Source organism: Vigna radiata, chromosome 3, assembly GCF_000741045.1.
Source record: "Vigna radiata var. radiata cultivar VC1973A chromosome 3, Vradiata_ver6, whole genome shotgun sequence".
Lineage (NCBI taxonomy): Eukaryota > Viridiplantae > Streptophyta > Magnoliopsida > Fabales > Fabaceae > Vigna > Vigna radiata.
Window position 1 is genome coordinate 9,250,882 of NC_028353.1, and position 27,155 is coordinate 9,278,036.

Here is a 27,155-nt window from a genome sequence, read left to right on the forward strand (position 1 = left end):
CATAAGGACTATAAACTATAGCACATGCATCAATTCCACAGAGGGTGCTAAGTTCACTGACCTTCTTCATCAGACCCTTCTTCCTCTTCTTGAATGTTGCCTTCCTAGCTGAGTCATTCACTATGAATGCCAACTTCACCTTCTTTCTAGTCATGCTGCTGATGAAAAGATAACTAGAACGATATGAAATTTGGNAACCTTGTTGTTGTGGTTATCTTGTTCAAGCATTCTCTTCTTTATATAGATAACTTTGTAGTAGTGATAACAAATTTTATTTTCTATTGAGCCACTGTTTTTTTCGCAGCATTGACATGAACCATTCAATACCAAATATATGTTTACNAAATAGGAGATGTTAGGTTTAAGTGTCTTTCCATCAATGGAGGATACAGAATATATTTCTTACTAAGATAATATAACTGAATAATAAGCAATGCAAGTGTGCAATGCAATGGCTAGAATCGAAATGCATTGAGAAAACATATTCTCAGTTAATACTGTAGTAATGTAATTAATAATTGAAAAAAAACAAATGATCTTAAATTCAATGTGATATTCCTTTTACAAGGCAGTATAATTTAGATACCACAGTTGTAGTTTATATCTCTGATATCTCTATTATAGAAAAAACCTTAATCTCATTAACTATCATTAATAACTATTATTTATTCTATCCCTTTGACAAAGGGTCAGATCTTCATAAATTATGAGATGTATATGAGAATAATGGAATTATACATAAGGGAAATGAATTTAATAAGGATCCATCTGTGCATAAAACATCATAAAAAGGTCTTACATTGTTATTATTATAAACTTACAAAGTACGTGAAGAGGGTGAAGAGGTTGATACATATCCTAAAAATACGTATACCAAATTTAACTAAATGTTGATGTGTAATTAAATAAAGTAACTTATGTGTAAGTAAATATGATCTATTTTAGCTATAATTTTCATATAGTTTTATATATACAAATATTTATTTAATCTAACAAAAATATTCCCCAGATATGATTCACACAAAAAAATCATTATAGTTTAATATTAGTATTAATTAGACAAAAAGACATTACTAACATATATAATATAATTTCAGTGTGACAACCTTATGAAAAGATTTGGTCTGACAGAACAGGTCAACAATAAAACGCAATAAAATTGTAATATTTTAAATTATAGTTTTTTATTTTTATTTAATGTTAATTTTAAGAAATAAAAAAAAAAAAAGTTGGTGGATCAATCATCTTATTTGCTTGTGTTGTGACCTATTGAGCTAGTAAACCAGAAGGGGTGGGTTTAGATGATCGGGTAAACCGAAAATGTCATAATATCCTATCAAATCATCATCATCATTAGGTTTTATTAACATGTTTATTTATTTTAAGACTCATAATTAATTTTATTATTTGTAAAAAAATATAATAAAAGTACATAAATGAGTTCACAACCAATCTAGTCCTTGATGGACCAAGATTTTTAGGACTAGCCAAACTTCAAATCAGATTACATTAGGTAAAATAAACTAATTTTAACTTTTATAATTTAGTGCAACCATTCAAAAGAAGAACAAATAAGAGATCTTCCAGCATAATGAAAGTTAATTAAAAAATTTATAAGTTATCCAATGTAAAAGAAAATAACAAAAAAAAAAAAAAAAAAGTAAACTTAAACTCGCGTAACTATCTGCATTTTCTTTACTATAGAATCGGTTTGACAGCATGTGGTGCATAATGGTTGAGTTTGAGAATATTGGACTTTAAAAAAAATGTACAAAAATTTGAAAATATTCATGAAATATGAATGATAATGTTATAAAAAAAAATATTACAAGCCTATAAGGAATATAATAAGATTTATATTATTAGTAAGGGTAACTAAATTTGCAATGAGCTTCTAATAAACATTGTGTATCTCTAATAATGAATATTATTTTGTATGTCTATTTACCATTGATTATTATAAAATTAATATTATATATGTTTTTAAAACAAGGCGATTTGTAATAAGAGACAGCTCAAAAATAAATATTCCTTCAGATTAAATTATTGTATAAATTATAAACTATAAATAATGGGTGTGACCAGTTAGAATAAAAATCACGAAATAAATTTATAATTTTGGATTAGATTTTGATGAAGAAGCAGACCCAAGCACCTAACACAAAGCAGTTGTAGTTTGGAAGCAGAATCTAAACTTGCTTAATTGCTGTTGATCTCTCTGAATTCTGAGAATCTAACTAATTTCAAATCAGAGGAAGGACGAAGACTGCATAGAAGAAAATCCACACTCTCTGCACCCGTTAATGCATCAGCTCATGCACAATTCTCACTAGGGTTTATTCATCCATGGCGTTAATAGTTCTCTCTCTCTTCCTCCTCCTCTTCACCTTCCAACTTCCCTTCCGCTCCTCTGGTACCTTGTTGACCTCACTCTTCAATTCGTGGTTTCGTGGCCAAGCATCGTTTCAACTGTCATTTCTCGCTGATCGCGTTTTGTTTCCGCAGGACAATCGAGCTCCATGGAATCAGTTCCCGATCTTCAGCACACTATGTATGCTTCCATAGAAGGATATCCTTGCGTGCGCCTGTTGAATCTATCTGGAAACATCGGTTGTTCTAGTAAGTTCGCTCTCGCGTTCTCTGTAGTTCGTTTTTTTTTATTAGCTGTGATTTAGGGATTAAATAAGACTAAAATATAAAGGATGACTATGTTTTCTGAGCCGATGAATTTTCCTTGCTTTGTTGTTTCCGAATTGTTAGATCCTGGACGAGATAAGGTTGTGGCTCCTATTGTACGGTTCGGAAATGTTGACAAAATAGCTGAGCCGTCTGCTGTACTGGTGTCAGTGGAGGACTTTCCAACTCTCTTTACTAGGTATCATAATTCAACCTTACTGTTTTAGGAGGTGCTAAACTTTCTTGCATTTTAGTTTAACTGATAGTTGTGGAATCTTTGTAACTTCGGGAATAAGTGCTATCCTTGCTTAGTTATTTTTAAGTGATGCTGGTTGTTATTTCTCTACATTCAGGTTTTTTTAATACCTATTTTCCCTTTCAGAATATCAGATGACTCTAGATTTGCTAGTAAAGTCAGTGGTGTACTTGTGGAACCAAGTACTGATTTGCAGAATAAGATAAACGGTAGAAATCATTGATTTGCTTGTCGTTTGTTTTCAAACTAAGGCTGGAGTGATCCTCCTGTGTAGAGCTGTTAGTGATAATTTTTTTTTTTTTGTCATGTTTAGGATTTTCTCCGGATCAAAAGTTTCCACAAGGTCAATTTGCACCTTACCATAATACCGGCTATGAATGGAATCCAATTGTAAGATATGAGCTGCCCTTTTTCATCAGGTTTATTGGCATATTTATAGCTCATGACATCATCAATTAGTTGTCCTTTTTTTATCCTTGCTTGTTACCAATAATCATTTTCCAACTTTGATCTGATCATTTTGTAAAGGTTGTAATCAAATTATGTTTTATGAGTTTTTAATTTTAAAGGATGAACGCTGTTATGACTAAGTATCATAGAGCTATTATTTAGTAAGTGAATAAATAGACCAAACATGTCTTGGATTATATTCTGAAGCGTATAGTGATATTAGATGAATTTAAAAGATCTGGTTGGTGGGAATTTTACCTACTATTTGTGGGATATTGGCTAATCCTAATGCTATTACAGTTTTGAGACAACACATTCATTTTTTCAGAATGATTAATTTCTTTATGTTTTTGTTTTTGGGTCAACTTGTGCAGGGTTCTGGTGTTATGTGGAAATCCTACAATTTTCCAGTGTTTTTACTCACAGAAAGTGGGTCAAAGACTCTTCAAGAGGTATTGCTTGGTACTCTCGTGTTCTTATACTTGCAAAAGTATTGGTGATGATTCAATGTACTTTGAGAGTGTAGTGAGTCAGTTAATTGATCCATATCCAGGTTGTCAAACTCTAGAGTCTGCACAAGCTTGTTTAGATTCCATAGACTCAACTTATGAAACCGGAAAAGATTACAGCTTATTAAAAATTCTTAATGACATATATGCATAACTGTAATGCTTTTAACACAACAATAATTCAACATTTCAAATCCATAATATAGCAAAGTGGTAAACGACCTACAGTATGATAATATGTCATGTGTAAATTAATGAAAAAGAAATCCTAAAGTGGATACATTTAAAATAGGAGTCAACTTCAGAGCCTTTGAAAATAAAACAATCATTATGGGGGCAAGAATTATATTTGGTTTCAAACTTGGTGACTTTCTTTTTGATTTGAGAGTTCATGCAAGTTTATCCAAAAAAAAGATTGATGAGTTAACTTGTTTTCTGTACCTAGGATCATAAACTTGTACGAGTGTTAATTTGAGAGTTACCTTAATCCATACAGCCAACTGCACCTAGGAAATAATTTGGTTGCTTTATTTTTATGTTACTTGATACACACACACACATATGTATATATATTCAGTGAGAGAGTAACCTACACAAATCTTCAAAAAATATTTGTGATATTGTTAATTCCATTGGCATTCATTTTCTTGTGACCTAATGAATTTTATTATTCTGTATATAAAAATAAAGCAGATTGATTCTCTTTACTGTTTCTACAGTTTGTAACAAAGAATGAGGACAAAAAGAAAGCTTATACTTCTAATGTGGCTGAGTTTGATCTGGTGATGCAGGTATTATTCAGATTCTTGTAAAAAATTGTTTTATCTGACTTATGAAGAAAAACGTTTCATTATTTACCTTTTTTGTTATCTTCAATTAGACAGTGAAATCTGGGACACTTGATTCAGAGTCTTGTTTAAAAGAAGAAACTTGTCTTCCTTTAGGTGGATACAGGTGAAGTTTCTTGGCTCTACTTTATAAATGATACTAAACTAGATACGTGGTCATCATGTTTGTCAAGACACCAAATTTTCATATTTTTCCCTGAAAATCTCTCTTGTAGTCTCATAAACAATCCTTTTATCTGTATAGAATATTGCCATATATAGAATATGATCAGCTTTGAGTTTATATTGATGTAAGGAGGGTTTGTTTATGTACTGTACTGGATAAAGAATGAGTGAATTTCCTATGTGAATATGGTGTTCATTATTAGATTGGACAGATTCATACTATCTTCAAAAAGAAAAAAGATTTAGCATCACATGGTTCCCCACAGTGGAAATGTTCTGTCCTAGATCTATTTTGTAGAATATTTTAACATCCTTACCTTCTCATTTTTGTTTATAATAGGGTTTAATATGATTTTAGTCCTTAAACTTTGAAGCAAAATTTGAATTCATTCATGTCCCAAACTTTGGTATAGTTTGGTCCCCAACCTTTAAAAATAAACAGATATAGTCCTCCTAATCCAACTACATTAAAAATTTTTGACATGTCAAACAATGTTTTAGGCTAGTTTTAGAACTGGCCTGAAATACCGTTTAACTACAAAAAAAATTAATGTCATTAGGTTAAAAGGACTATATCTATTCATTTTTAAAGTTTGGAGACTAAATTGTATCAAAATTTGAAACAAGAAGGAATTTCAATTTCACATCCAAGTTTAGAGACTACAAACATATTTAATCCTTTATAAAATTATATTTCATTGTTACATTTGATTTTAATTTTGTGTATGTTTCATATGGAAGGCAGTGTCTGGTCATCTCTTCCTCCGATCAACACTTCCTCCTTACAGCAGTCTAAGCCCATTTTAATGACAGTGGCATCCATGGATTCTGCTTCATTTTTTCGGGACAAAAGCCTTGGGGCAGACTCCCCTATTTCTGTGAGTGAAAGTGCATCTATTAAATTCTCTCCATTTCTTCTGGCCACGTTTTTGTGTTTCTTTATGATATTTGCTTGTCCTTAAATCAAATTATAGCCTAATGTATTGGCTGCGAACAGGGTTTAATTGCATTACTAGCGGCTGTTGATGCACTCTCTCATTTGGATGGTCTTGGTGACCTTAGTAAACAGGTGTGTTTGAGATATTCCAGGGATTATAACTCTTTTTTTTTTTTTTTTCAGTTTTTTGGTCGTGTAAATCTAGCCTCAATTTGTTCCTTATCATTTAGATATCAGTTTATCTAAGTTTCCTCGCGTCTCTTTGGATTTTCTTTTACCTTAATCTAGTGTTCGTATGGAAAATTTTATAGAATAGTTAATTTTGTAGATAATTCAATATGCTTTGTTAACAAAATGTATATGGTATTTTAAAAGAAATTGAAATTTTAGAATTTTATGATTTTGATCACTTAAACTTGTAAACTTTTGAAATTCAACCTAAAAGATAAGAATTTGAAATTTTTTATTTTCTCTCTTCTCTCACTTTTATATTATTCTCTTACATTAATATTTAAAATTCACTGATGTTTGATATTAAAATTTTGATTTATATTTAGTAGAAGTTCAATTATCCTTTCCAAACTTAAAATTTGAAATTTAAGAAATTTGAACTGATTTAAACAATTCATTTAAAAAATGTAGGAATTTAAACCAAGGTAATTCAATTTCAAGCATTTCAAAATCTCTGAAATTTAAAAATCCCTCATCAAACACACCGCAAGATCTTTGTGTGCAAATTATCCTAGGTACCATTATCTTACTGGTTATCTTCTTGGGTTATATGAGATAATTATCCACTATCCTTCCCATTGTTATGAGATTGGATTTAATTTGTTTTTAGAAGTGCACTAGTTCACCAGTGGCAGGAAACTTGCGGTGGCTATCATCTCAGGTGTGGGTATATATAGGAATAATTGTATGAGGTTTTATAATGCATACATTCATTATGCTTCGTATTGTCAACTTCCAGGGTTGCTTTTTAAAATCTGTTAATGCTCTAAAACCAAGTAATGTACTGACATATGTCCACTTGTCTAAACTTTATTGCTGATGATTTCTTGAACTCAATGCAGCTTGTTTTTGCAGTTTTCACTGGAGAGGCATGGGGTTATCTTGGAAGTAGGAGATTTTTGGTAGAACTTGACTTGCACTCAGATGCTGTTCATGGCCTTAATCATGGATTAATTGAAAAGGTACTTCTATTCTTCCTTGTAAATATGACTGCTGGAAAGTATTGGGGGAATATACCGAGCCACATTTAAATCTGTAGGCTAGACTGTTTATATATACTACTGCTACTTGAATTTTTTTTTTCTGCTTATAACCTCAGTCTTTCCTGGCTGTTATTTCACAGGTCATTGAAATTGGTTCTGTTGGAAAGGGTCTCAGTGGAGGTGTGAACAACTTTTTTGCTCATACAGAAGGGGTGAGTGATCTTGATGGATCTTTCAACTATGTGCACATTCGTGGTTATTAGAGAAAATTTTGCAATATTAGTTGGATATTTTGCATTGTTACATAGTTTCTGTGTATACACTGCCAGCATTACAGAAATATGCCAAATCTGCTTGTGACTAACACTTCGTCAATGCAGGATTCTTCTGCCACAAATCAGACAATGACTGCCTTGAAACGTGCACAGGAGTCACTGTTATCTGAAAACATAAAGATAGCATCTGCAAGTTCTTCAAATCCTGGGATACCTCCATCATCTTTAATGTCCTTTTTGGAAAAGGTACGGGATAGATAGTACACTTTTTTTCCTGCCCCCTCCCCTAAATAATGATATTATGAAAAGTACAGCAATATCTGCAGAATATTAATCCTTTGTAACTGGTGGTGGTTTCATAAAAATGAATGTTTTAAAAGTTCAGACTTTGTAAAGTACGTTGGCAAATTCCTCGTAAGCTAAGGACTTGGTCAGTTGATTGAAGTTATTAAAAAAACGTAGTATTTTAGAAGTTCTAAGGCGTCTTCTCGTGATTCTTATTTATGCTTTCTTACATTAGAGATCATTAAGTTTCATCAAGTCAGCTTGTTTCTATACATAACATTCATATACCAAGATACCTGCACATTTTCTTGAAATTAATTTGATATAAAGCTCACGAACTGTCCTTATATGGGATACAGATACTCAGTACAACAATGTATATAATATTAGACACGTGAACATGACATCTTTAGTAGCATGGATAAGTGTTGACCCCATGCTCAAACAGTGGGTTGGTACAGTGGACAAATTGCAATAGCATGCTCTAATAAAAAAGCTTATAAAAACTTGCTACTTCAATAAGTTACGTGGTAGATGTAGTTGACCCAATGTGCCATATTCGTATAAACATAATTCATTTTTTTTATTTTTAATGAATAAGTCTCACATTTAACATTGGCATAATTTGTCTGCTTTCGTGTTGAATAACTTCATTTTTGTATATTGGCATATAATTCAAAAAATCTCTATTGGTCATTGATCATTTTCTTTGTTTATTTTCCCTCCTCTTTTGATCAGAATCCTGCAATCTCTGGTGTCGTTCTTGAAGATTTTGACTCTGTCTTTGTCAACAAGTTCTACCATAGTCACCTAGATGATTTATGTGAGCTAGTCAATGCTCTTGACATTATTTTCTTCTACTTGCTCAACTTGTCCTACATTTTGATGGTTGCCACTTATGTCACATACATTCTTATTTTTGTATGAATATGCAGCAAATGTGAATTCATCAGCTGTTGTTGCTGCTGCTTCTCTTGTTGCCCGTACACTTTACATACTCGCGAGTAAAAATGAAGATGTTCATGATTCAACTTTGTCTACTATAAATGTTAATGTCTCACTTGTTGAACAACTTATGGGTTGCTTGTTGGACTGTGATCCTGGTCTTTCTTGTGAACTGGTGAAGAAATATATTTCTCCCATGTCAACCTGTCCAAGCCATTATGTTGGCGTTATCTTGGATGAACCTTCATCTACACCATATACAGGATACATCAATGATGTTCCCAGGTTCATTTGGAATTTTCTGGCTGATAGGACTTCTATCCCTAGGGAGACTAACAGCTCAGGTTGTCAACACGGTTGCAATGATAGAGATGAAGTGTGCATCAAAGCAGAGACCGATGGAAAGGGAGTTTGTGTTCTCTCTACAACAAGGTATCTCCCCTCTCAGGCTATCTTTAGTTCAATATTTTATGACTTAAGCTACTTCAAAAGTTAAAGCTTATAATAAGTTTTAAAGATAAAGTATAAGTTATTTGGATGTTTTAGCTCAGAAACTCCTCTAAAACTAGAACTTTTGTTTTTGTTCCTTATTGATTATTTCTGGATGATACAGATTGAGAGCCTAAGCAACTAATGTGTGTAATTCATTTTGCGAAGCTGCCTTGCTTTTGACACCTTCAACATAGGTACTCTAACATGTTCACACACATTCACAGGCATAATAACCACGCTAGGTATTAGTATAGATTTGTCTAGTCATTTTGCACACTCCAAATGGATGGTGTCATTCACTTGTTTCATCATGTTCTAGTTTTACTATGTGTAAACTTTACATCACAATTGGCACCATGTAAGTATGCTTATATGGTGAACTTTATTGGGTAGAGTGCAGTTAATTTATGAGTGGTTTCACTGTCCATGTAATGTGCCCTCTTATTGGCTTGACACATGAATAAAAGGGTAAATGGATGTGATGTTTAATAATTTACAGGTATGTTCCAGCATATTCAACACGGCTAAAATTTGAATCAGGAGTGTGGAATGTTTTGCCTCCTAATTCCTCTGAAAAAATGGGTGTTGTGGATCCTGTCTGGACTGAGAGCAACTGGAATTCAATAGGTATGCGAGTCTACACAGTCCAAAATGCTGCTTATGACCGCCTTGTTCTGTTTGGGGGCATCACTTTGACAATCATCTCATACCTTGCAATAGCAACTGCTAGAACCTTGTTTTCCAAAGCAATGAAGAGGGACTGACATTTTACCTCCGTGGTCTGACTAGTACATTTTGTGAAACTAGGGTAAAGGTATTATATAGGGAATTGGGGGGACGGGTCCTTTGATGGACAAATGATCCGTTTTTGAAGAATTTTCAAGGATGTGCATTATTTGTGGCCGCATTCTTGTGCTCATGAATTCTATTTCAGAAATTTCTCTATAACACGATTATTTTTGTCAACTGTAGGTAAGTAAGGAAATATAATGAAAATAGTCAAAATTAACTGGTGCTGTAAATGCCTAGTCAGTGACTACAATTTTTATTTGGTTAATAATGTTCACTTTCATTATCATTGATATATGGTTCTAAATTATTTGTGGGCATTTAAAGTTATAGAAGAGTTTAAAGTGTTTAATCGAGGGATAGTGACAAAACAATCTGTTGTTGATAATCAAAATTGGGGTTTCTTTTATTCTTTTCTTTTTTTAATTGAATTAAGATTTATTTTCTTAACGTGTTGAATAAGATCAACTTGATAGCTTTGCATCTATACCTCCCTTGCACTAGAAACGGAATAGCATCAACCAAAATGATTTATTTGAACTAATGAGTAGGCAAGTTGGTGTTTCGACTGAAGCCGTGCTTGAGGTACACGGCAAGCATACCATGGACTATCCTATTGCCAATTGATGTTAAATGGGATACAATATTTTGATTATTTGATGAAGAATAGGTCTGATTTTTTCAGACCGTAAGTTTTGCACGTATGAAACATCTGGAATAAATGTTTTCCCTATTGTCATGAAAATGTTTTCATGTGATTATAGAATTTGAAACTAGGGATTTGTTTTTATCAAAGTTGAAGATGAAGCATTCACTTGTATTGGACCTGGTTGTCCAAATATACTGCTTAGCTATGTTTGATCTTTAGAAGAAAAAAATATCACAAATACTCAGTTATCAAAACTTGGGAACTTCTAACATTTCATACAATCATGCAATTAAAATCAAATCTACCAATTTGTTAAAGCTTCCACTAAGGTTTCCAACGTTTCTTTTGGCCCTTTTCTTCATAAATACCATAGCACAATCACCGGGATTTGTAAGATGGTCCAGATGAGTCTTGATATTGTGTTGTTATTACCAAAATCTGCACGCGAGCAACTTGAGCATCTGCTGAACGATATTTTATTGATCGGCATCTAAGAAACAGTGCCTCAAGGTTAATGAATTAATCAAAGTAATGTTATAGGCTACCTTGGTGTGAATCACGGAAGGACCTATGTTTTCCAAACTAATAGCAACTTTTGGAGGCAAACAGATTAAATCCTCACGGCAAATGGGGACTGATTTCAAAAGAAAATGTATATTTTGTATTTGTGTTTTATTACTCTTTGGATAATGGAAAACCAGTTGTTATCACTAGGCTCCTTACCAGTTGTTAAACTAAACATCCTTATAACATTACTGAATAGCTTGAAGAATGCACAACATCACACCCATTCCGTGACTCCATAATCCTAAGCAATAAGCTTGAACACACAATTAAAAGACATAATCATGGGTACAGGCATCCTGCATACCAAAAAGGTCACATACTGAAAATGTGTTTCCACTGATATCTTGCACTGAGACAGCAATAGGTTTACCTCAAATTAACTAACTCGAAACTCTCCCCCTTCTAGCTTACAAAATTTGCAGACACATAAATATCAATGTCGTCTATTTATTTCTGTGTATTTTAAAGGAAGAACTTCCCCATAAACTTCGCGAAATTGTTCAAGCCATAACCAGCTACTCTTCCCTGGTAGAGTTTAAAGTTTCATTGTATTTTTTATGACAAATATAATTCAACTTTAAATATTTTATTCTAATTAATACATCATTAAAGAAATCATTTTCTATTAATTGAAATTCCATTTTAAAATTAAACTTGCTTATTCTTGATATTAAATTTCAATTAAATATACTCTCTCTGTGAGTCAGGCTGCAAAGTAAAAATGCATTCACTGGGGTATCGCGCGAACGCGTTGCTGACCTTTGCCGTCACCATTCTGGCTCTTATGTGCGGCATGGCCTCTCTCTCCGACAACTTCAATTCTCCCTCTCCCTCTGCCCAAGTCCAGGTTTCTTCTCTCTTTCCATATGCATTTCTGCTTTATGGATCCATGCCCATGCCCTTTACTCACTCACTCTATGTAGGTCTTGAACATCAACTGGTTTCAGAAGCAGCCCAACGCCAATGACGAGGTAACTTATTCATCTTTCTTTACAATCAATCTCTACCCTTTTTAGAATCTAGGTTTCGCCCGTTCTAATGCCAGGGTTTTCCCTCATTTATGTTCTTTACTTTGCCTGCATTACTTCTCAATCTCACTCTTCAACATCTTCAATTACTTATTTTCTCTCCTGCCTGCACAATCTTAATGTTTTAGTTCTTATACCCTAAATTTTGCCAAATAGTCTTTGCGTCGAATTTTATAGACTAAAACGGATTAAGAAAGTGTATACTTGTGAACTAAACGAGTAAACTCCAAGTGCAAAGACTAAGACGAACAAATCTGGCACCAAATGTTTGATTAGGCATTTACCTAATGAGTTTGATGCTGCTCATATTTTGAATTGCACATTTATGATATCATGATCTGGATATCGTATGTCGTAATGAGCATATTGTAGTGTGTTTGGATGAGCGGTTACAAAGTTGATTTTGAAATTTGATTTCGGTTAAAATTGACATTGAAGTTTTGTTATTTATGTTTGGATGTTTTGTTGTAAAAACAAGTTTGTAGTATGACTCAGTTTAATTTTTTTTTATCAGTACAAAAGCTACCTAAAGTTGCTTCAATAAGGAATTAATAATGGATTTAGAATTGTTGTAGAATTCAAAGTGAAACAGCCTGCATGTAATCTCTTTAGCTGTTTTTCAGAGGTCATCTTTATTCGTTATTTAATCTCATGTGAAAGCCTTTGTATTTTTACAGATCAGCATGACATTGAACATATCAGCAGATTTGCAGTCCCTTTTTACATGGAACACAAAACAGGTTATTCCCTTTAATTTTGATTTTTTATTTAAAGTGTTTTGTCTTCACTCCATTTGCCTCTCAAAATTAAGAAGGATGTTCTTGGTTGGAGGAGCAAGAATGAAAATTGATAATGTTTTCTTGTCTTGTCGTATTATCAACTTTGCCCATGTTTTGGTTGAATTTATTCTCGAAAGATTACCCCTCTCAGTGAGAGTTTTTAGAGAAAGTGAAACATTATTTCTTCAACTTGATCCTTACGAAATGAGTGTTTGTTTTCTTTTCTATGCTTCCCAGCATAGTGCGTATCTTAATGTTTAAATTGTCTTGCCTATTATTATATCATGTTTAATTTCATGATATATATCTTTCTAGCCCATTCTTTTTTTTCTGTGTACAAAATTGTATTTCTGTGGAAAACTTGGTTCTGCTTTATTTTTCCTACCCATGAGATTCTTATTTCTGACTAGTTATTATTGCAAATATTTTGGAACCTATAACTTCAGGTCTGTCCATTGACATAGTTTTGTTTCATTTTGTATGGTTGCAGGTTTTTGTTTTTCTTGCTGCCGAGTATGAAACTCCTAAGCATTCCTTGAATCAGGTATGAGCTGATTTGTTTGTTTGTATCTGCATTTGAAATATAATTATTTCTATTATAAGTTTTCCAGCTCCTTTTTATAACGAAAAAAACAGAAAGAGGCCATAATAATGCTGCTAGATTTTGTTTATACTATTCATGTCACTCAGATAGCTTGCGTGCTATTTATCTCCCTTCTTGGGTATATGTTGTGTCATGAATGTTGTTTAGGTTCTTGAATTCCATTTTACAGATATCTCTATGGGATGGTATCATACCCTCTAAAGAGCATGCCAAGTTTTGGATTCATACATCAAATAAGTACCGCTTCATTGACCAGGTACACAAATCTAAGCATGTTTTATGACTAACATATGATTTGCTTCAGATTTCTTTAAGCCTTAATATTTTTATTTTTTCATGTTCAGGGAAGCAATTTGCGCGGCAAAGAATATAACCTGACTATTCATTGGCATGTTATGCCTAAGACTGGCACAATGTTTGCAGATAAAATAGTCATGCCAGGTTTCAGATTGCCAGAGGAATATAGATGATGTCTTGTAATGTTAATTCTCTAGCTGTAACTCTAACCTTTCTATGTGGGTTAGTTCAAAGAAACTGGAGATTGTGTTTTGGAAAGTGAAATCAATAGCGTTTGAATGAATACCTAAACATCAGAATTTTGATTTTAGTCTTTAATTGTCAATCAATTAGAAGCGATAACTCTCTGCCTTGAGGAAGAAAATAATAGCTTTACTGAGGTAGTTTTTTCATAGCAATTTGAAAATTATATTAAGCTTTACTGCTTTTGAAAACGAAAGCATACAGACATAAACATCATTTCATTTGATAATCATTGTTATAAAATTACTTGCATCCAAAATTAATATTAATTTTGCTCTAATTCAATCGGTAACCTATATTTTAGGTGTAATATTGAGATATAATCTGAATTGTCGAAATTTTGTTAAATGATTTTGGTTTGTCAAAAATTCAATAAGATCCTAGTTTTTGTTTTGTTCAATTTTGTCTTTCAGTTTTTTAAAATCATTCAATTTGGCCTATGAACAAGTTGATGATTCATTTAAAGAACAATTTAGAAAAATATATGATTATATATACGAGATTATTAGATCAAATCCTTGATATATTGTAAAGGTTACAGTTCAAGAAAATGATGGCACATGAATATTCATGAGATTCTATATATGTTTGAAGGTATGTAAAGACAGATTCATGTGTTGGCCTATAATTTGATTCGATGGATGTTTTTTCAAAAGTAAATATGGAGGTGAATTGTTGACAACCATTGGAAGGGATGGAAATGACCACATGATGCCAATTGCATAGGCTATTGTTGAAGCAGTAAAAAGGATGTTTGGACTTGGTTCTTGGAGTTGTTGATTGAAGATCTTAAACCAGCAAAGTTCCGTGGTACTTGCACTTTTATCTCAAACCAGCAAAAGGTAATGAGTATAATTTATTATGGAGGATTAAACATGGTTGGCATGCACTAATGTGAAGATTATTCTGCAAGGTTTGTTGTCTGCTATACAGACACTTTGTTTTGTGTTCATCATATGTATGCAAACTTTAGAAAGAGATTTCTTGGCAAAAATCTCAAGCAGTTGATGTGGAAAGAAGCTACAAGCACTTACCCATAGGCATGGGAGAGAGATGTTGAATATCAAAAAGTCAACGATGAGGCTTTCAAACACCTTCTGCAAATTCTCCAAGGCAAGTTTATGTGCACCATTTTTGTTACTTTGTCTGCAACTTTCTGTGTTGCTTTCTAGCATGGGGTTAAACCCAAAATCATGCAGAAGTTTAGTAGGAATGTATAAAAAAATAATACAACAAATATATGTTAGAACAATGCAACAAATATTTGTATGAACTTGGCGCATCTAGTAATAAGGAAATGAACTGAATAAAATGCTAGCAATCTGACTTCTTAATCAATTTTACCTCACATGCCTTCCTTAGCCATTATGTATAGTAGAGTAGACTGGTTATTATAATAGTAGGGATTTCAAGTTATTATATGATTAAATTTATAGCCATTTCAATGTATTCTAAAATGCAGAAATATGTGCAGCAAGGGTATTATGATTAAATTTCTAAACAAGTTAAACTAAAGTGTAAAGGACCTCATTCAGTATTGCATGAGATTTATCCCTTTCATTAGACAACCTGAGTAGGCGTGATTGAAGTTCCTTCAGTTCAGTTGCCATAATTTTTTTCCCATACACTTCTGATACAACAGTGTCACACTGACAATGTCTCCATTTACTCATAACTATGTTTCCATTTGCATCTTTCTGTTTTACTTTTTTAACATTTTAATAGCTAATTTCTCTACAGTTACTTTTTGGTATTTTTTCTGCATTTTCGTAGCTGATTTCTCCGCAGGTTTTGATCAAAATCTCGGCTTAGTACAACACCTAAGTGTGATACACTCGTTAATAATATAAGTAAGGCCTTTAACATTATCATTCTTACAGTAAGGAGTAAGGCTATTATTATAACCATGATGAAAGACATTCGATTGTACATGATGCAAAAATAGCTAAAAATAGATTGAAGATAACTAATTATGAAGGTTCAATGTGCCCTAGAATTTACAGCAGATTGCAAAGGGAGTCTGAAAATTCAAAATATTTGATACCAAGATACTTGCATATTCATTCCAACCATTTTATATTATGTTACTCACAATCTGTTTAATTATAACTTTATTTAAATATGGTCAACAAACAAGATCTTTGAGGTCAAGCACACTCCAACCATTGGGAAGAAGTTTGTCAAGAATGTAGCTATAGGAAACTGAGATACCTTGTTGTCACTCATTGGCACCTTTCAAATTTCTCAATGGAGAAGACATACCTCTCACTCATATACCCTCTCAACGGTCAACATCTATGGAATAAAACTGATTTTCCTTATGTATTGCCTCCAAGCAAAATGACATTACCTGGAAGACCCTAGAAAAAAAGAAGACTTGAACCATGGGAGATAAAGAAAACCGTTTAGAGTAAGTAAATGTGATCTCCAGAAAAAAATGTGACAGTTGTAAACAATTGGGACATAACAGAAAAAGATGCATCAAACTACAAAACTCAGAAGAATCTCCAACTACACCAACTCCAACACCTACTTCTCATGTAGTTGAAGCATCAACTTCAACTACACCAGCTCCAACACCTTAAAAAAGTCACTTTAATGAAACATCCCCTGTTAGCACGACCACAAACCATTGAATCTTATCACGGATACCAACAAGCACGCAGCCTTATCAACCATTTCTTCCACCACAACCAATTCATCCTCCACTTAACCCATCACGTGGCAGACTTAACACAAGACACAAATTACAAACTAAGAAAGGACGTGTGTGAAAACCATAACTTTTGCATTGTAATTTTTGAAGCTGTACCATTTTTTTTTGTAATGTATGATGTAATTTTTTTTCTCAAGGACGTGTATCTCTTTTTTTGTTATGGGATATGTATCTCTTTTGTCGTTACACGTCCAGAACAATGGGTCCTATGTAATGTAATTTTCCAAACCATATATATATATATAGTTTTTCAATGGTTGTTTTAGTTCCTTGTTTTTATTGGTTTTATCAATTTCAGCAAATTCGTGGTTTAATACATTATATGTTTACATTTTGTGCTTAACATATCGTAGTTTAATACATTTAATGCATTACTATTACAATAAAGAATTGAAAAAACCATCATGATGTATAAAGAAGTAAACCTTTTCATTGATTTAATTTCATAATCATACCATTATAATACAAAATACAGAGATCATGATAATACAAAATCTAACACTCTTATTCGTCTAAATTACATACCATTCTACTTACAACTCATTCTTTCTTTTACATAAATCATGGAATTTTCATCACCAGAGACACTTCTTCAAAAACCTTAAGATTTTTTTTCTAAATTATATGTTTTTCTCCTTTGTCTCAAAATAATAGAATCTCTTTTGGTCACCACAATCTTCAATACATCATTTGAAATAATTGCATCCCATCACATCTTTACTTACATGTTGTTCTTCAAAATAACCATAAGAAAACATAAAATTGTAATTAGGGCAAAGACTAAAAACAACTACTACACAAAACGAAAAAATTCATTAATCTAACTTTGTATTTAGGATAATCGCAAAACGGCTTCCCAACATTGAGAAGAACCACCAATGTAAGACGCACAACATGAGTCAGAAGAAGATGAAAGACACCTTAACTATAACTCACTTCACCATCATACAAAGAAAACACAACCTATGATGGAGAGAGCATTAGGGCAAATTTCACATGTCTCAACCCTGAAAAGAACATATTTACTATGTCATCTCCTCCATTTACATAAACAATTTCAGAAATATGTCAGAATTTTATCACAATGTATCATCTCACTCATATCATAACAATGTTAAGTCCAACATAACTGTGATGATCATATTGAATGTTTTTAAAAAATTAAAAGACCAAATTGAATAAAATAAAAATTATGAATCTTATTGAATTTTTGAAACAAATTAGAAAGAAAAAAAAAGTATTTAAAATACATTTTTTTATTATGTATTATAGATTGTATAATATGAAATATAATCTAGAATACAAATTCTGTTCTAAGTTGTATATTCTATCATAGAAATTTTTAGTTCGAATTATGTGACTTATATTGTATTTTATATGATACAATCTATCATATAAATTTGTATTTCAGTTATATATTTCACAAATAAAAAACATTGATATTTAATGTTCTGTATAATCTAAAAAGTTTCTAAATTACACAGTTCAGAATTGAAACATGAAATCTAAAATTATAAGTAAAATTTGAAATTTTTAAATTTGTAGAGATGCAGTTTGAAATCATAGGGTGCAAGAAAAATTGCCCTTGTTTTGTTTCATGCTTTTATTGAGTGGGCTGTTAATGGGCCTTCTCGAAAAAACTTAGAAACTCCATTTTCTCAAAATTGAAATGGGAAGTCAGCAATTCATTTTCAACCATTTATTAGTTTCGGGTCGGGTAAACCCCAAATCGAGTATCGGACCACTCTACCCACCACCCACCCAAATCTGAAAAACCAGTTCCTTCTTCACCATCAAACTCACTCACATCGCAGCTTCAAAAACCGAAGATTCCTTCAACGATCTGCGACCCTGGTGTGTTGCATCCCCATCTCCCACTCCAAACAAAGCCATTATCTATCGAAAGAAAGAGAAAGCGAATCAGAGAGTAATAAAGAGAGAATGGGGTTTGGTTTGTTAGCTTCGAAGGCCCTCAGGCCCACCTCGAGGCTCCTCCTCTCTTCCCAAAACCCTACCATTTTCCTCCGAACCATCGTCTCCAAGCCTCAGCTTTGCAATCCCGAGGCCTCTGCCGCGCAGCCGGCGCAGCCACCACCCGTCGATCTTCCTCCGCGGAGTCCGCTCGCCGGCGCGCGCGTCCACTTCGCAAACCCCGACGATGCCATCGAGGTCTTCGTGGACGGTTACCCCGTCAAAATCCCCAAGGGAATGACCGTTCTCCAGGCCTGCGAGGTCGCCGGCGTCGATATCCCGCGGTTCTGCTACCACAGCAGACTCTCCATCGCCGGCAATTGTCGCATGTGCCTTGTCGAGGTCGAGAAATCGCCCAAACCTGTCGCTTCTTGTGCCATGCCCGCTCTTCCTGGTTAGCTCATACCGTTTGTGTTAGTGATGATTTGCGTATCTGTTTTTGTGATTATCCTATATGATGATGATTTAGATCGTTAGATTTTGATATTGTCGGTGATTCAAGTGATTATGTGTATCGTGACTTATTTTAGTTTGATTATTTGAGTCTGATTTCAGCTGGATAGAATTTTAGATTGGCATTCTCGAACTTAGTTGTTGAGTTTCAGGTTTCTTGATGTTATTCAGTTTTCTAAGTCGTTGGAGTAGTTGTCAACTTTGGTCAGTTGATGTCCTATGAACGTTATAGTTTGTGGATGATGGTGATGCTCGAGAAATTCGATTGAGTTACATTGAATACATCATTTAGTCGCCAGCTGACATATATGCGTTCTGTAATAGAGTTTAATTTATGTCCATCGACCTTTTAAAATTTTGTAGATAACTCAGACAGAAATTTGATTAGATGACTTTAAGATATTTGGGCGAACTCAACAAACTTGTTCTACATGACAATTTATTGCTCATTTTGCAGTTTTTATGTGAATAGTTTGTGCAATTTCATTACTTTAGTTTTTCTCTCTTTTTCCTTATTTGCACCGTAGTGTATGTTATTTTTAAAATTTTAAATTTTAAATGTCAGACATTTGGAGGAAAAATCATAATTTGCCAGTCGGTTTTGCTTGTGGTGTCTTCGTTTTCTTGATCAGATATTACTTTATTTATATTCATATACAGTCATATACGCACAAAAACAGATAAGCATCCTTGGATTGTTTTTAATGAAGTTTTTAACCAGTTGCTGCTATGATTCTTGTTGAACATGTAGTCTAATAAGATAAGATGTTCATCTTCAGGAATGAAAATTAAGACTGACACACCTGTGGCAAAGAAGGCTCGAGAGGGGGTGATGGAGTTTTTATTGATGAATCATCCATTAGATTGCCCAATTTGTGATCAAGGTGGGGAATGTGATCTTCAGGATCAGTCTATGGCATTCGGCTCTGATCGCGGGCGGTTTACAGAAGTGAAGAGATCTGTGGTAGATAAAAATCTTGGACCTCTGGTCAAGACTGTGATGACTCGGTGCATTCAATGTACAAGGTCAATATTGGACTATACTTTTACCCCTGCAAATCTGATTGTTGTGAATGCAGATTTTAGTATTCTGTTTCCCCCTGCAAATCTTGCTACTATTAATGCAGGTTTTAATATTCTATTTTTTCCTGCACATCTGGTTATTGGGAATGCGATTTTAATAAAAAAAACTATATGTTGGAAGTCGTGTTTATGACTTTTTTTTAATAGTTTATTTGAAATACTTTGATCTGTAGAATGTTTATTTGAATAGTATTCTTGTAAAATTTAAGGACCTTCTATGTTGCATAATTCTGTTCAAAATGAAATAGTGTTTATTACGTTATGATAGTTAATGACAGTTCATGGGTCATTTTAACTTGCATATGCTGAAAGTGTGTGATTGTTTTGTTACTTTTTGCTGTCAGCAGAGGGCCATCTTTGGTTTTTGTTTCTGCTTTTGACATTTGGCATGTGTTTTTAATGTTTGAAACCCAACCTTTGACATTTTAGAAACTCTTCTTGCTATCAGTTAAATTGCCTTGGTAAAACAATGTTGTCTGGCTGCTTGAAAGTCTGAGTGCTTGAAAGGGATCTGGTGGAATGTTTCTTTATTGCAACAGGTGTGTTAGATTTGCAACTGAGGTCGCTGGGGTTCAGGATCTTGGCATGTTAGGTCGTGGAAGTGGAGAAGAGATTGGGACATATGTTGAAAAACTTTTGACAAGTGAGCTTTCTGGAAATGTCATAGATATCTGTCCTGTTGGAGCTCTAACTTCAAAACCGTTTGCGTTTAAAGCCCGAAATTGGGAGTTGAAGGGCACAGAGACCATCGATGTTACTGATGCTGTTGGCTCCAATATTCGAATTGATAGTAGAGGACCTGAAGTGATGCGCATTGTTCCTCGTTTAAACGAGGTTAGGTTTTCTCATGGAAATATTTTGCTAAAATGTTTGTGGTTGCTGCTTCTTTGTGGTTTTTTAAATTATTTAATTTCTCTAAGAAAAAACATTTTCCCGTGTTTGCTGGTGCTTGAAAAATACTTTTCCTTGTTTTGAGTTTGTTTAGTAAAAGAATTGTTGCTTGTAAGCTGATTAACTTGAAGGAACTGATGCACATCAAAACAATATACTGATGTTAATACAGTATGTGTATGGACTGAATTATATAATTTTTAGCATTAAAACTAAGAGGTAAAGTTTGTAAACTATAATGAATAAATGAGTTATTAAACCTAGAAATAAGTACAATGTTGTACTATTGAAAATTGAAGAAGAAAAAGAAAACCTTAAACAAGGACTAGGTTGGCTAGGTCTACTAGAGATAAAAAATTGATGAGAAAAGAACAAAAGAAACATCTTGCTCTTTCCAAAAGATTGAAACAAAGAAATAGTGAATTTATTCAAGATAATTGTGTACTTACAAAATATCATCTCAATTCATCCTATTTCATACTAACGATGATATTCTAAAAAATTAACATGATCTTGTGAGATCAAATAAAACAATAAGTGGTTTTCTGATTATTTGTCAATGGATAACCATACTTTCTACTAGGAAGGGAGTTTACGCCTAACTCACTTTTACAAAACCAATTTGTAAGATAAGGTTTTGTTTCTACTTATATACTGGAAATTGATCTTATATCTTGTGGATGTAAGATCTCTAACATACTTCTATATGTTGAGGCATGGACATCTTATGCATAAGGCTAGATATTTGTGAGTGATTTGATAGCGAGTGACAAAATAGGTTTGACAAACCTTGTTAGGATAGACTCCAATATCATATTGTGAAGCAAGTTTAAGCTGAACTCATTTTCACAAAATCAGCTTGTAAGGTGATAAAGTTTGCTTCTATTTATATACCATAAACTAATCTTATCTCCAATGGATGTGGGATCTCCCACACTTTCAAAATAAAATAATGAGGTTTTAACCTATGATATTACACTACCATTCATAGGTAGTTGCTTTACTGAGATATTTGACCGGTCTTATTATTTTGGTAGAGGGTTGTTGGAGATGTTAAGTTTTGAGTGCAATTGTGCCTTTGACTTTGACTAAATTGTTGTACGATGGTAATGTATTTTTACTGCAATTAGAAAACTGTCTATTACCAATGGGAAAATCGCTGTCTTCTTTTTTCTTTAACAAAAAAACCCTTCTCAGGGAGAGAAGAGGTTGGTTTCTGGTCTTTGTTTTGCTATTTTTGAAGCTTGAACTACTTGCCCATTGCAGGATATAAATGAAGAATGGATTTCAGACAAAACCCGCTTTTGCTATGATGGTTTAAAGAGGCAGAGGTTAAATGACCCCATGATTCGTGGTCCTGATGGACGCTTTAAGGCTGTTAACTGGCGTGATGCCCTTTCTGTGATAGCAGATATTGCCCACCAAGTTAAACCAGAAGAAATTGTTGGAGTAGCTGGGAAACTTTCTGATGCAGAGTCCATGATTGCGCTAAAAGATTTCTTAAATAGGATGGGGTCAAATGATGTGTGGGGTGAAGGCATTGGTGTAAATACTAATGCTGATTTCAGATCGGGTTATATTATGAATACCAGCATTGCTGGTCTTGAAAAAGCGGATGTGTTCCTTTTGGTTGGTACCCAGGTATTTGTCACTGTCTCTAATTTATTTTCATTGTATCTCTGTATTTTAACGTTACAGATGATCATATAGTTCCTGTGTATAGATTGTAGATTTTCTTTTGGTACTTCATCTCATATTGATTTAACAATCCACTGATGTAATTTTAATTATTCTACAGTTTTTTTTTCCTATTTTTTTGTCTTGTCAACAAATATAGGAATCCCATGTTTTGGCTTTTTTCACATAATAGATTATTCTATTCTTTTGTCGCTTCTCTTGGATACCTTCAATCCTCTTTATACCTGACAACAGCTATGAGAGGTTGGTCTGAAGTCTTACAACGACATTCTGCTTTGGAAAATGAGTTTTTCTTGTCATTGATATTTTTGGAAAATATGTTTCTGCACTGGATTTGATTTTGATAAATTGTTTTGGTTGGGCCTTTTATGCCACGGAGGAGCTGTAGGTTTCAACCCTGTAAACTTTTTGAAGTGTGTGTTTTGACTTAGCTCATCTACTGGTTATATATAGAGCTGGGATCTTCTATGCATGCATAACCTTTTGTTGCTTCTGTTGTCTTTAATTGTCTTGTGTGTTCATTCTCAAATTTGCAGCCACGAGTAGAAGCTGCTATGGTTAATGCCAGAATACGCAAGACTGTCAGATCAAACCAAGCCAAAGTTGGGTACATTGGGCCTGCTACTGATTTCAACTATGACCACAAACATCTTGGTACTGACCCTCAAACACTTGTTGAAATTGCTGAGGGTCGCCACCCATTTTTCAAGACACTATCAGATGCCAAAAACCCTGTTATCATTGTTGGTGCCGGGGTTTTTGAGAGGAAGGACCAGGATGCAATTTTTGCCGCTGTTGAAACCATTGCACAAAAGGCAAATGTTGTCAGACCTGACTGGAATGGCCTTAATGTGTTGCTTCTCCATGCTGCCCAGGCTGCTGCACTTGACCTTGGACTAGTTCCGCAATCTGAGAAAAGCCTCGAGTCTGCAAAATTTGTATACTTGATGGGTGCTGATGATGTGAACTTGGACAAGATCCCAGATGATGCTTTTGTTGTTTATCAAGGTCACCATGGTGACAAAAGTGTTTACCGTGCAAATGTTATTTTACCAACGGCAGCATTCAGTGAGAAGGAAGGGACCTATCAAAATACAGAAGGATGCACGCAACAAACTTTGCCTGCAGTTCCAACCGTTGGTGACTCCAGAGATGATTGGAAAATAATTCGAGCTCTGTCTGAGGTGGCAGGAGTGCGTCTGCCCTATGATACAATTGGGGCTGTTCGTGCCCGAATCAGGAATGTAGCCCCAAACCTTGTGAACGTGGATGAGAGAGAGCCAGCCACATTGCCATCTTCATTGAGACCATCCTTCACTCAGAAGGTAGACACAACTCCATTCGGGACTGTAATTGAAAATTTCTACATGACTGACGCCATAACCAGGGCATCAAAGATAATGGCACAATGCAGTGCTACGCTGTTGAAGAAGTGAAACATGGGTTTTTTATTTTTTGGTTTCAATAATGAAGATTCACTTTTATCTATCCTGGCCGTGCAAGACTTTGCTTGCAAAAAACTTATTAGATGTTGGAAGTAGTATCCAATAAATTAAAACTAGGATTTATCTGTTCCATTTGTAATTTGCGGTGTGAAAGCACCACTATTTAGAACTATTGCCATGTACAATTTGAGTTATCCTACTGATTGTGAAAGGTTTACTCGACTCATCCATTTCCATGGTCAGGAAATGCAGATACAAATTTTATTGCAATTTATTTACTTTTGCTGTATGCAATGGTGAACAGTTACCCAAGTTAAATTCGACCTACTAGGTTACCGGGGTAAGCAGAAAGATAGAAGGGACGAATTGAAAATTGAGTTGAAATTTTCAAATCACCTAATCGAAGCTTACATTTGGGATTTAGTTGGATAAAATGACTGAGTTCGGACGATACAGATTTATGATATTGATTTGATTTTATCATTTCTGTAAAATCCTGAGTTCATGACTCGAACATATTATTACGGATATTGTTTGTGGTAGACAATTCAAATAATTATTTGTTGAAGCTCCATTTTCTCACAATATCACTGTTTTAGTCGGTTGTCTTTTTTCTTTCATGAATTATTTGCATTTATAAGACACAGCAAGAACATCTCATCAAATAGCAAAGAATTTTGTTCTTTATATTGTCGGTTAATTATATTTGTTACATATAATAAATATGTTGACTTTATAATAATTATTTTGAAAATTATATTTCAGATAATTTATAATTGAGTAATTATGTAGAAATAGTTATTTTGATAACATGTGAAAATTAAACTCGAGCAGTTCTCACTTCAGAAGACACGTTTGACATACAAACGGAACAATACTAAAAGCATAAACATTCCGAAACCTTCTACAATTTTTTATTGTATTGCATTAGATTTATCTTTTCATAGCATTGGCAGTAGCAACACACTCTAACACAACGAATCTACGGCATGAAAACATGACGCAGGACTGCCAATGATCCTCTATTCTTCGCTCCTGGATGTGACGAGAGTTACTTCTCCACCTTTGAATATGAAGATATTCCTGTCTGATTATATGCGCTGTCCCAATTCTTCCCGTCAAAATGTCTGATTTCAACATGGGCCAATGTTCCAGGGTCAACACATCTAAATGTAACTGCGACCCCATCTGGATTTGAGCGTGGATAATAGAACGATGTTATGCCACAGATTTTACAGAATGTGTGCTTTGCAGTCTGAGCGCCAAAAGTGTAAGTGGTGAGAAACTTCCCAGAATCTCCCAAAAGCTCAAAATCGTCAGCAGGAACAATGAAGTGAGTATTGGCTCTCATGTTGCAGTTTGAGCAGTTGCAATCCCATGCCACAACACTGGAAGGAGCAACCACTTTCCACCTTACACTCTTACAATGACAACCTCCAGTGTGTACCACTTTTTCAGCATCCATTTCAGAGTTCTTAACAGCTGATGGTTATGAATGAAATGTTGGCTTCTACGGTCACAGGCTCCTGTCAATTATAGCTTGTCATGCACAAAGACTAAGTCAAACAAAGAAGACTGAGATTAGTATCAGAACTTAAAATCAAGAAGGGAACAAGATGGAATCATATCCGTAAAAAGGCCTTTTGATACAAATTCAGAAATAAATAAATTATGGGTTTGTGACAAACCATGTTGCTAACATGTTACACATTTTGTTTCCAAAGAAAGAGAGACGGAACAAGGTGGGGGGATTTTGCAAATCAGAGTGAGGAATTCGGTGAGGCTCATATAAATTAAACACGGACTTCTATTTCTCAGATGAATAAATCTTTGATTTAACAAAATGGGAAGAACTAAAGATTTTGAAATATAATTGTACAACTCAATCAGGTTTCATTCAAAGCTCTACAAACCATGCACACAAAAGTTCAATTTCCAATCACATTAATGTTAAAACTTATTGTCACTAATCGTCCTTATAGCATGACAGAACAGCTTGGAGAATGTACAACAACATCAAATTCAGTCCCTGGCTCCCCAAGGATCATAAGGAGAAAAAGTTCAAGACAATTAAAAGACAAAATCATGGTGCATACCAAAATGGTCAATACTGCGATCGTGTTTCCACTGAGACAACTATCTTGAACTGAGGCAACAATAGCTTTACCTCAAACTACGACAACTCAGTATTCTCCCCCTTTTCTCTTCTCGTTTTCAAATTTTGCATACACACAAACGTCAGTCTTCTATCTATTTGTGAGCAAACATACCATCACAAATAAATTAATCACAGTGGCGGAACCGTATTTGGATACCAAACTAAGGAAGAACTTTCCATAAACATCTCGCAATCGTTTGAAGCCAACCGTATCACCTCTTAACCTCCATAAAATTTACAAGAACTTTATGAACTTTCCAACTACCCACTAACCCTAGGAAATAAAAAAAAAAAAAAAAAAACTATGGAGAAAGCGTTGTTAGTCTAAATTTTGGTTAAAAAGTAATTTTTTATAATAATAAAAAAAATGTATTAGCTAATTCTACGTAGCCTATATTGTAAGTTGAGTCTCATCTTCCAAATTTGAGGCTACTGCTTCCCGCACCACAACAAATACTAACTGCACTTCCACAATACTAGGAAAAGACCTAAACATCATTCATTACTGTATCACACCACACACCCAATGTCATTACTGTCGTCATCACTGCTACTGCAAAGGAAGAAGAAGAGAGGCACCATGCTTTAGAGAAAGAAGAGAAAAAAATACTAAAAAGAACTCGTTTTAGAAAGATTTTTATGTAACATATATGTTCTAAAAATTCTTTTTAAAACAAAAATTGTTGTATTTGTTAGAAACATCTTGCACCTCCATTATATTCAATGGCATAA

General features: G+C 33.9%; 4 protein-coding genes across 10 annotated transcripts; 3 read left to right on the forward strand and 1 right to left on the reverse strand.

Moving 5' to 3' along the window:
* The first annotated feature begins 2,094 nt into the window (after positions 1–2,094).
* On the forward strand, positions 2,095–10,074 carry LOC106757639 (nicastrin). 2 transcript variants are annotated; one of them, XR_001375525.2, is made up of 17 exons: positions 2,095–2,413; positions 2,506–2,619; positions 2,761–2,875; positions 3,059–3,141; positions 3,246–3,322; positions 3,757–3,834; positions 4,611–4,682; positions 4,772–4,845; positions 5,650–5,782; positions 5,902–5,973; positions 6,915–7,034; positions 7,196–7,267; positions 7,436–7,576; positions 8,354–8,438; positions 8,551–8,992; positions 9,174–9,246; positions 9,552–9,693. XR_001375525.2 is itself a non-coding variant. In XM_014640359.2 (16 exons), the coding sequence occupies exons 1-16, from the start codon at positions 2,347–2,349 to the stop codon at positions 9,814–9,816; spliced, it is 2,010 nt and encodes a 669-aa protein (XP_014495845.1). In that variant the 5' UTR covers positions 2,096–2,346; the 3' UTR covers positions 9,817–10,074. The 2 variants fall into 2 exon arrangements, 1 of the variants encoding a protein (XP_014495845.1); XM_014640359.2 differs by lacking the exon at positions 9,174–9,246 and having other exon boundaries at positions 2,096–2,413; positions 9,552–10,074.
* A 1,437-nt stretch (positions 10,075–11,511) lies between these two features.
* On the forward strand, positions 11,512–14,075 carry LOC106757403 (signal peptidase complex subunit 3B-like). 2 transcript variants are annotated; one of them, XM_014640068.2, is made up of 7 exons: positions 11,512–11,585; positions 11,765–11,904; positions 11,981–12,028; positions 12,763–12,825; positions 13,355–13,408; positions 13,638–13,724; positions 13,813–13,938. In XM_014640068.2, exons 2-7 carry the CDS (start codon positions 11,779–11,781, stop codon positions 13,936–13,938), a joined length of 504 nt encoding a protein of 167 aa, XP_014495554.1. In that variant the 5' UTR covers positions 11,512–11,585; positions 11,765–11,778. The 2 variants fall into 2 exon arrangements, with proteins under 2 accessions (XP_014495554.1, XP_022635104.1); XM_022779383.1 differs by lacking the exon at positions 11,512–11,585 and having other exon boundaries at positions 11,779–11,904; positions 13,813–14,075.
* Positions 14,076–18,472: 4,397 nt separating this feature from the next.
* LOC106757688 (NADH dehydrogenase [ubiquinone] iron-sulfur protein 1, mitochondrial) lies at positions 18,473–24,554 on the forward strand. The gene is made up of 5 exons (XM_014640435.2): positions 18,473–19,089; positions 19,928–20,174; positions 20,771–21,065; positions 22,389–22,763; positions 23,357–24,554. The coding sequence occupies exons 1-5, from the start codon at positions 18,666–18,668 to the stop codon at positions 24,254–24,256; spliced, it is 2,241 nt and encodes a 746-aa protein (XP_014495921.1). The 5' UTR covers positions 18,473–18,665; the 3' UTR covers positions 24,257–24,554.
* A 552-nt stretch (positions 24,555–25,106) lies between these two features.
* Positions 25,107–26,730, reverse strand: LOC106757347 (centromere protein V). Of its 5 annotated transcripts, none has more exons than XM_014639998.2 (2): positions 26,433–26,730; positions 25,107–25,791 (listed from the first exon to the last, which is right to left on the reverse strand). In XM_014639998.2, the coding sequence occupies exon 2, from the start codon at positions 25,728–25,730 to the stop codon at positions 25,317–25,319; it is 414 nt and encodes a 137-aa protein (XP_014495484.1). In that variant the 5' UTR covers positions 25,731–25,791; positions 26,433–26,730; the 3' UTR covers positions 25,107–25,316. The 5 variants fall into 5 exon arrangements, with proteins under 5 accessions (XP_014495484.1, XP_014495483.1, XP_014495482.1 ...); XM_014639997.2 differs by having other exon boundaries at positions 25,107–25,821; positions 26,433–26,729; XM_014639996.2 differs by having other exon boundaries at positions 26,362–26,729.
* Positions 26,731–27,155: the final 425 nt, after the last annotated feature.

Excerpts from the sequence above, each read along its gene's own strand:
- LOC106757403 (XM_014640068.2), top strand. The coding sequence starts at position 11,779 with ATGCATTCACTGGGGTATCGCGCGAACGCGTTGCTGACCTTTGCCGTC. Across the intron at positions 12,029-12,762 it reads AGCCCAACGCCAATGACGAG|ATCAGCATGACATTGAACAT; the intron begins GTAACTTATTCA and ends GTATTTTTACAG. Across the intron at positions 12,826-13,354 it reads TTACATGGAACACAAAACAG|GTTTTTGTTTTTCTTGCTGC; the intron begins GTTATTCCCTTT and ends GTATGGTTGCAG.
- LOC106757347 (XM_014639998.2), bottom strand. The coding sequence starts at position 25,730 with ATGGATGCTGAAAAAGTGGTACACACTGGAGGTTGTCATTGTAAGAGT.
- LOC106757688 (XM_014640435.2), top strand. The coding sequence starts at position 18,666 with ATGGGGTTTGGTTTGTTAGCTTCGAAGGCCCTCAGGCCCACCTCGAGG. Across the intron at positions 19,090-19,927 it reads TGCCATGCCCGCTCTTCCTG|GAATGAAAATTAAGACTGAC; the intron begins GTTAGCTCATAC and ends GTTCATCTTCAG. Across the intron at positions 21,066-22,388 it reads TTGTTCCTCGTTTAAACGAG|GATATAAATGAAGAATGGAT; the intron begins GTTAGGTTTTCT and ends TGCCCATTGCAG.
- LOC106757639 (XM_014640359.2), top strand. The coding sequence starts at position 2,347 with ATGGCGTTAATAGTTCTCTCTCTCTTCCTCCTCCTCTTCACCTTCCAA. Across the intron at positions 3,835-4,610 it reads GGTCAAAGACTCTTCAAGAG|TTTGTAACAAAGAATGAGGA; the intron begins GTATTGCTTGGT and ends CTGTTTCTACAG. Across the intron at positions 7,268-7,435 it reads TTTTTGCTCATACAGAAGGG|GATTCTTCTGCCACAAATCA; the intron begins GTGAGTGATCTT and ends TCGTCAATGCAG.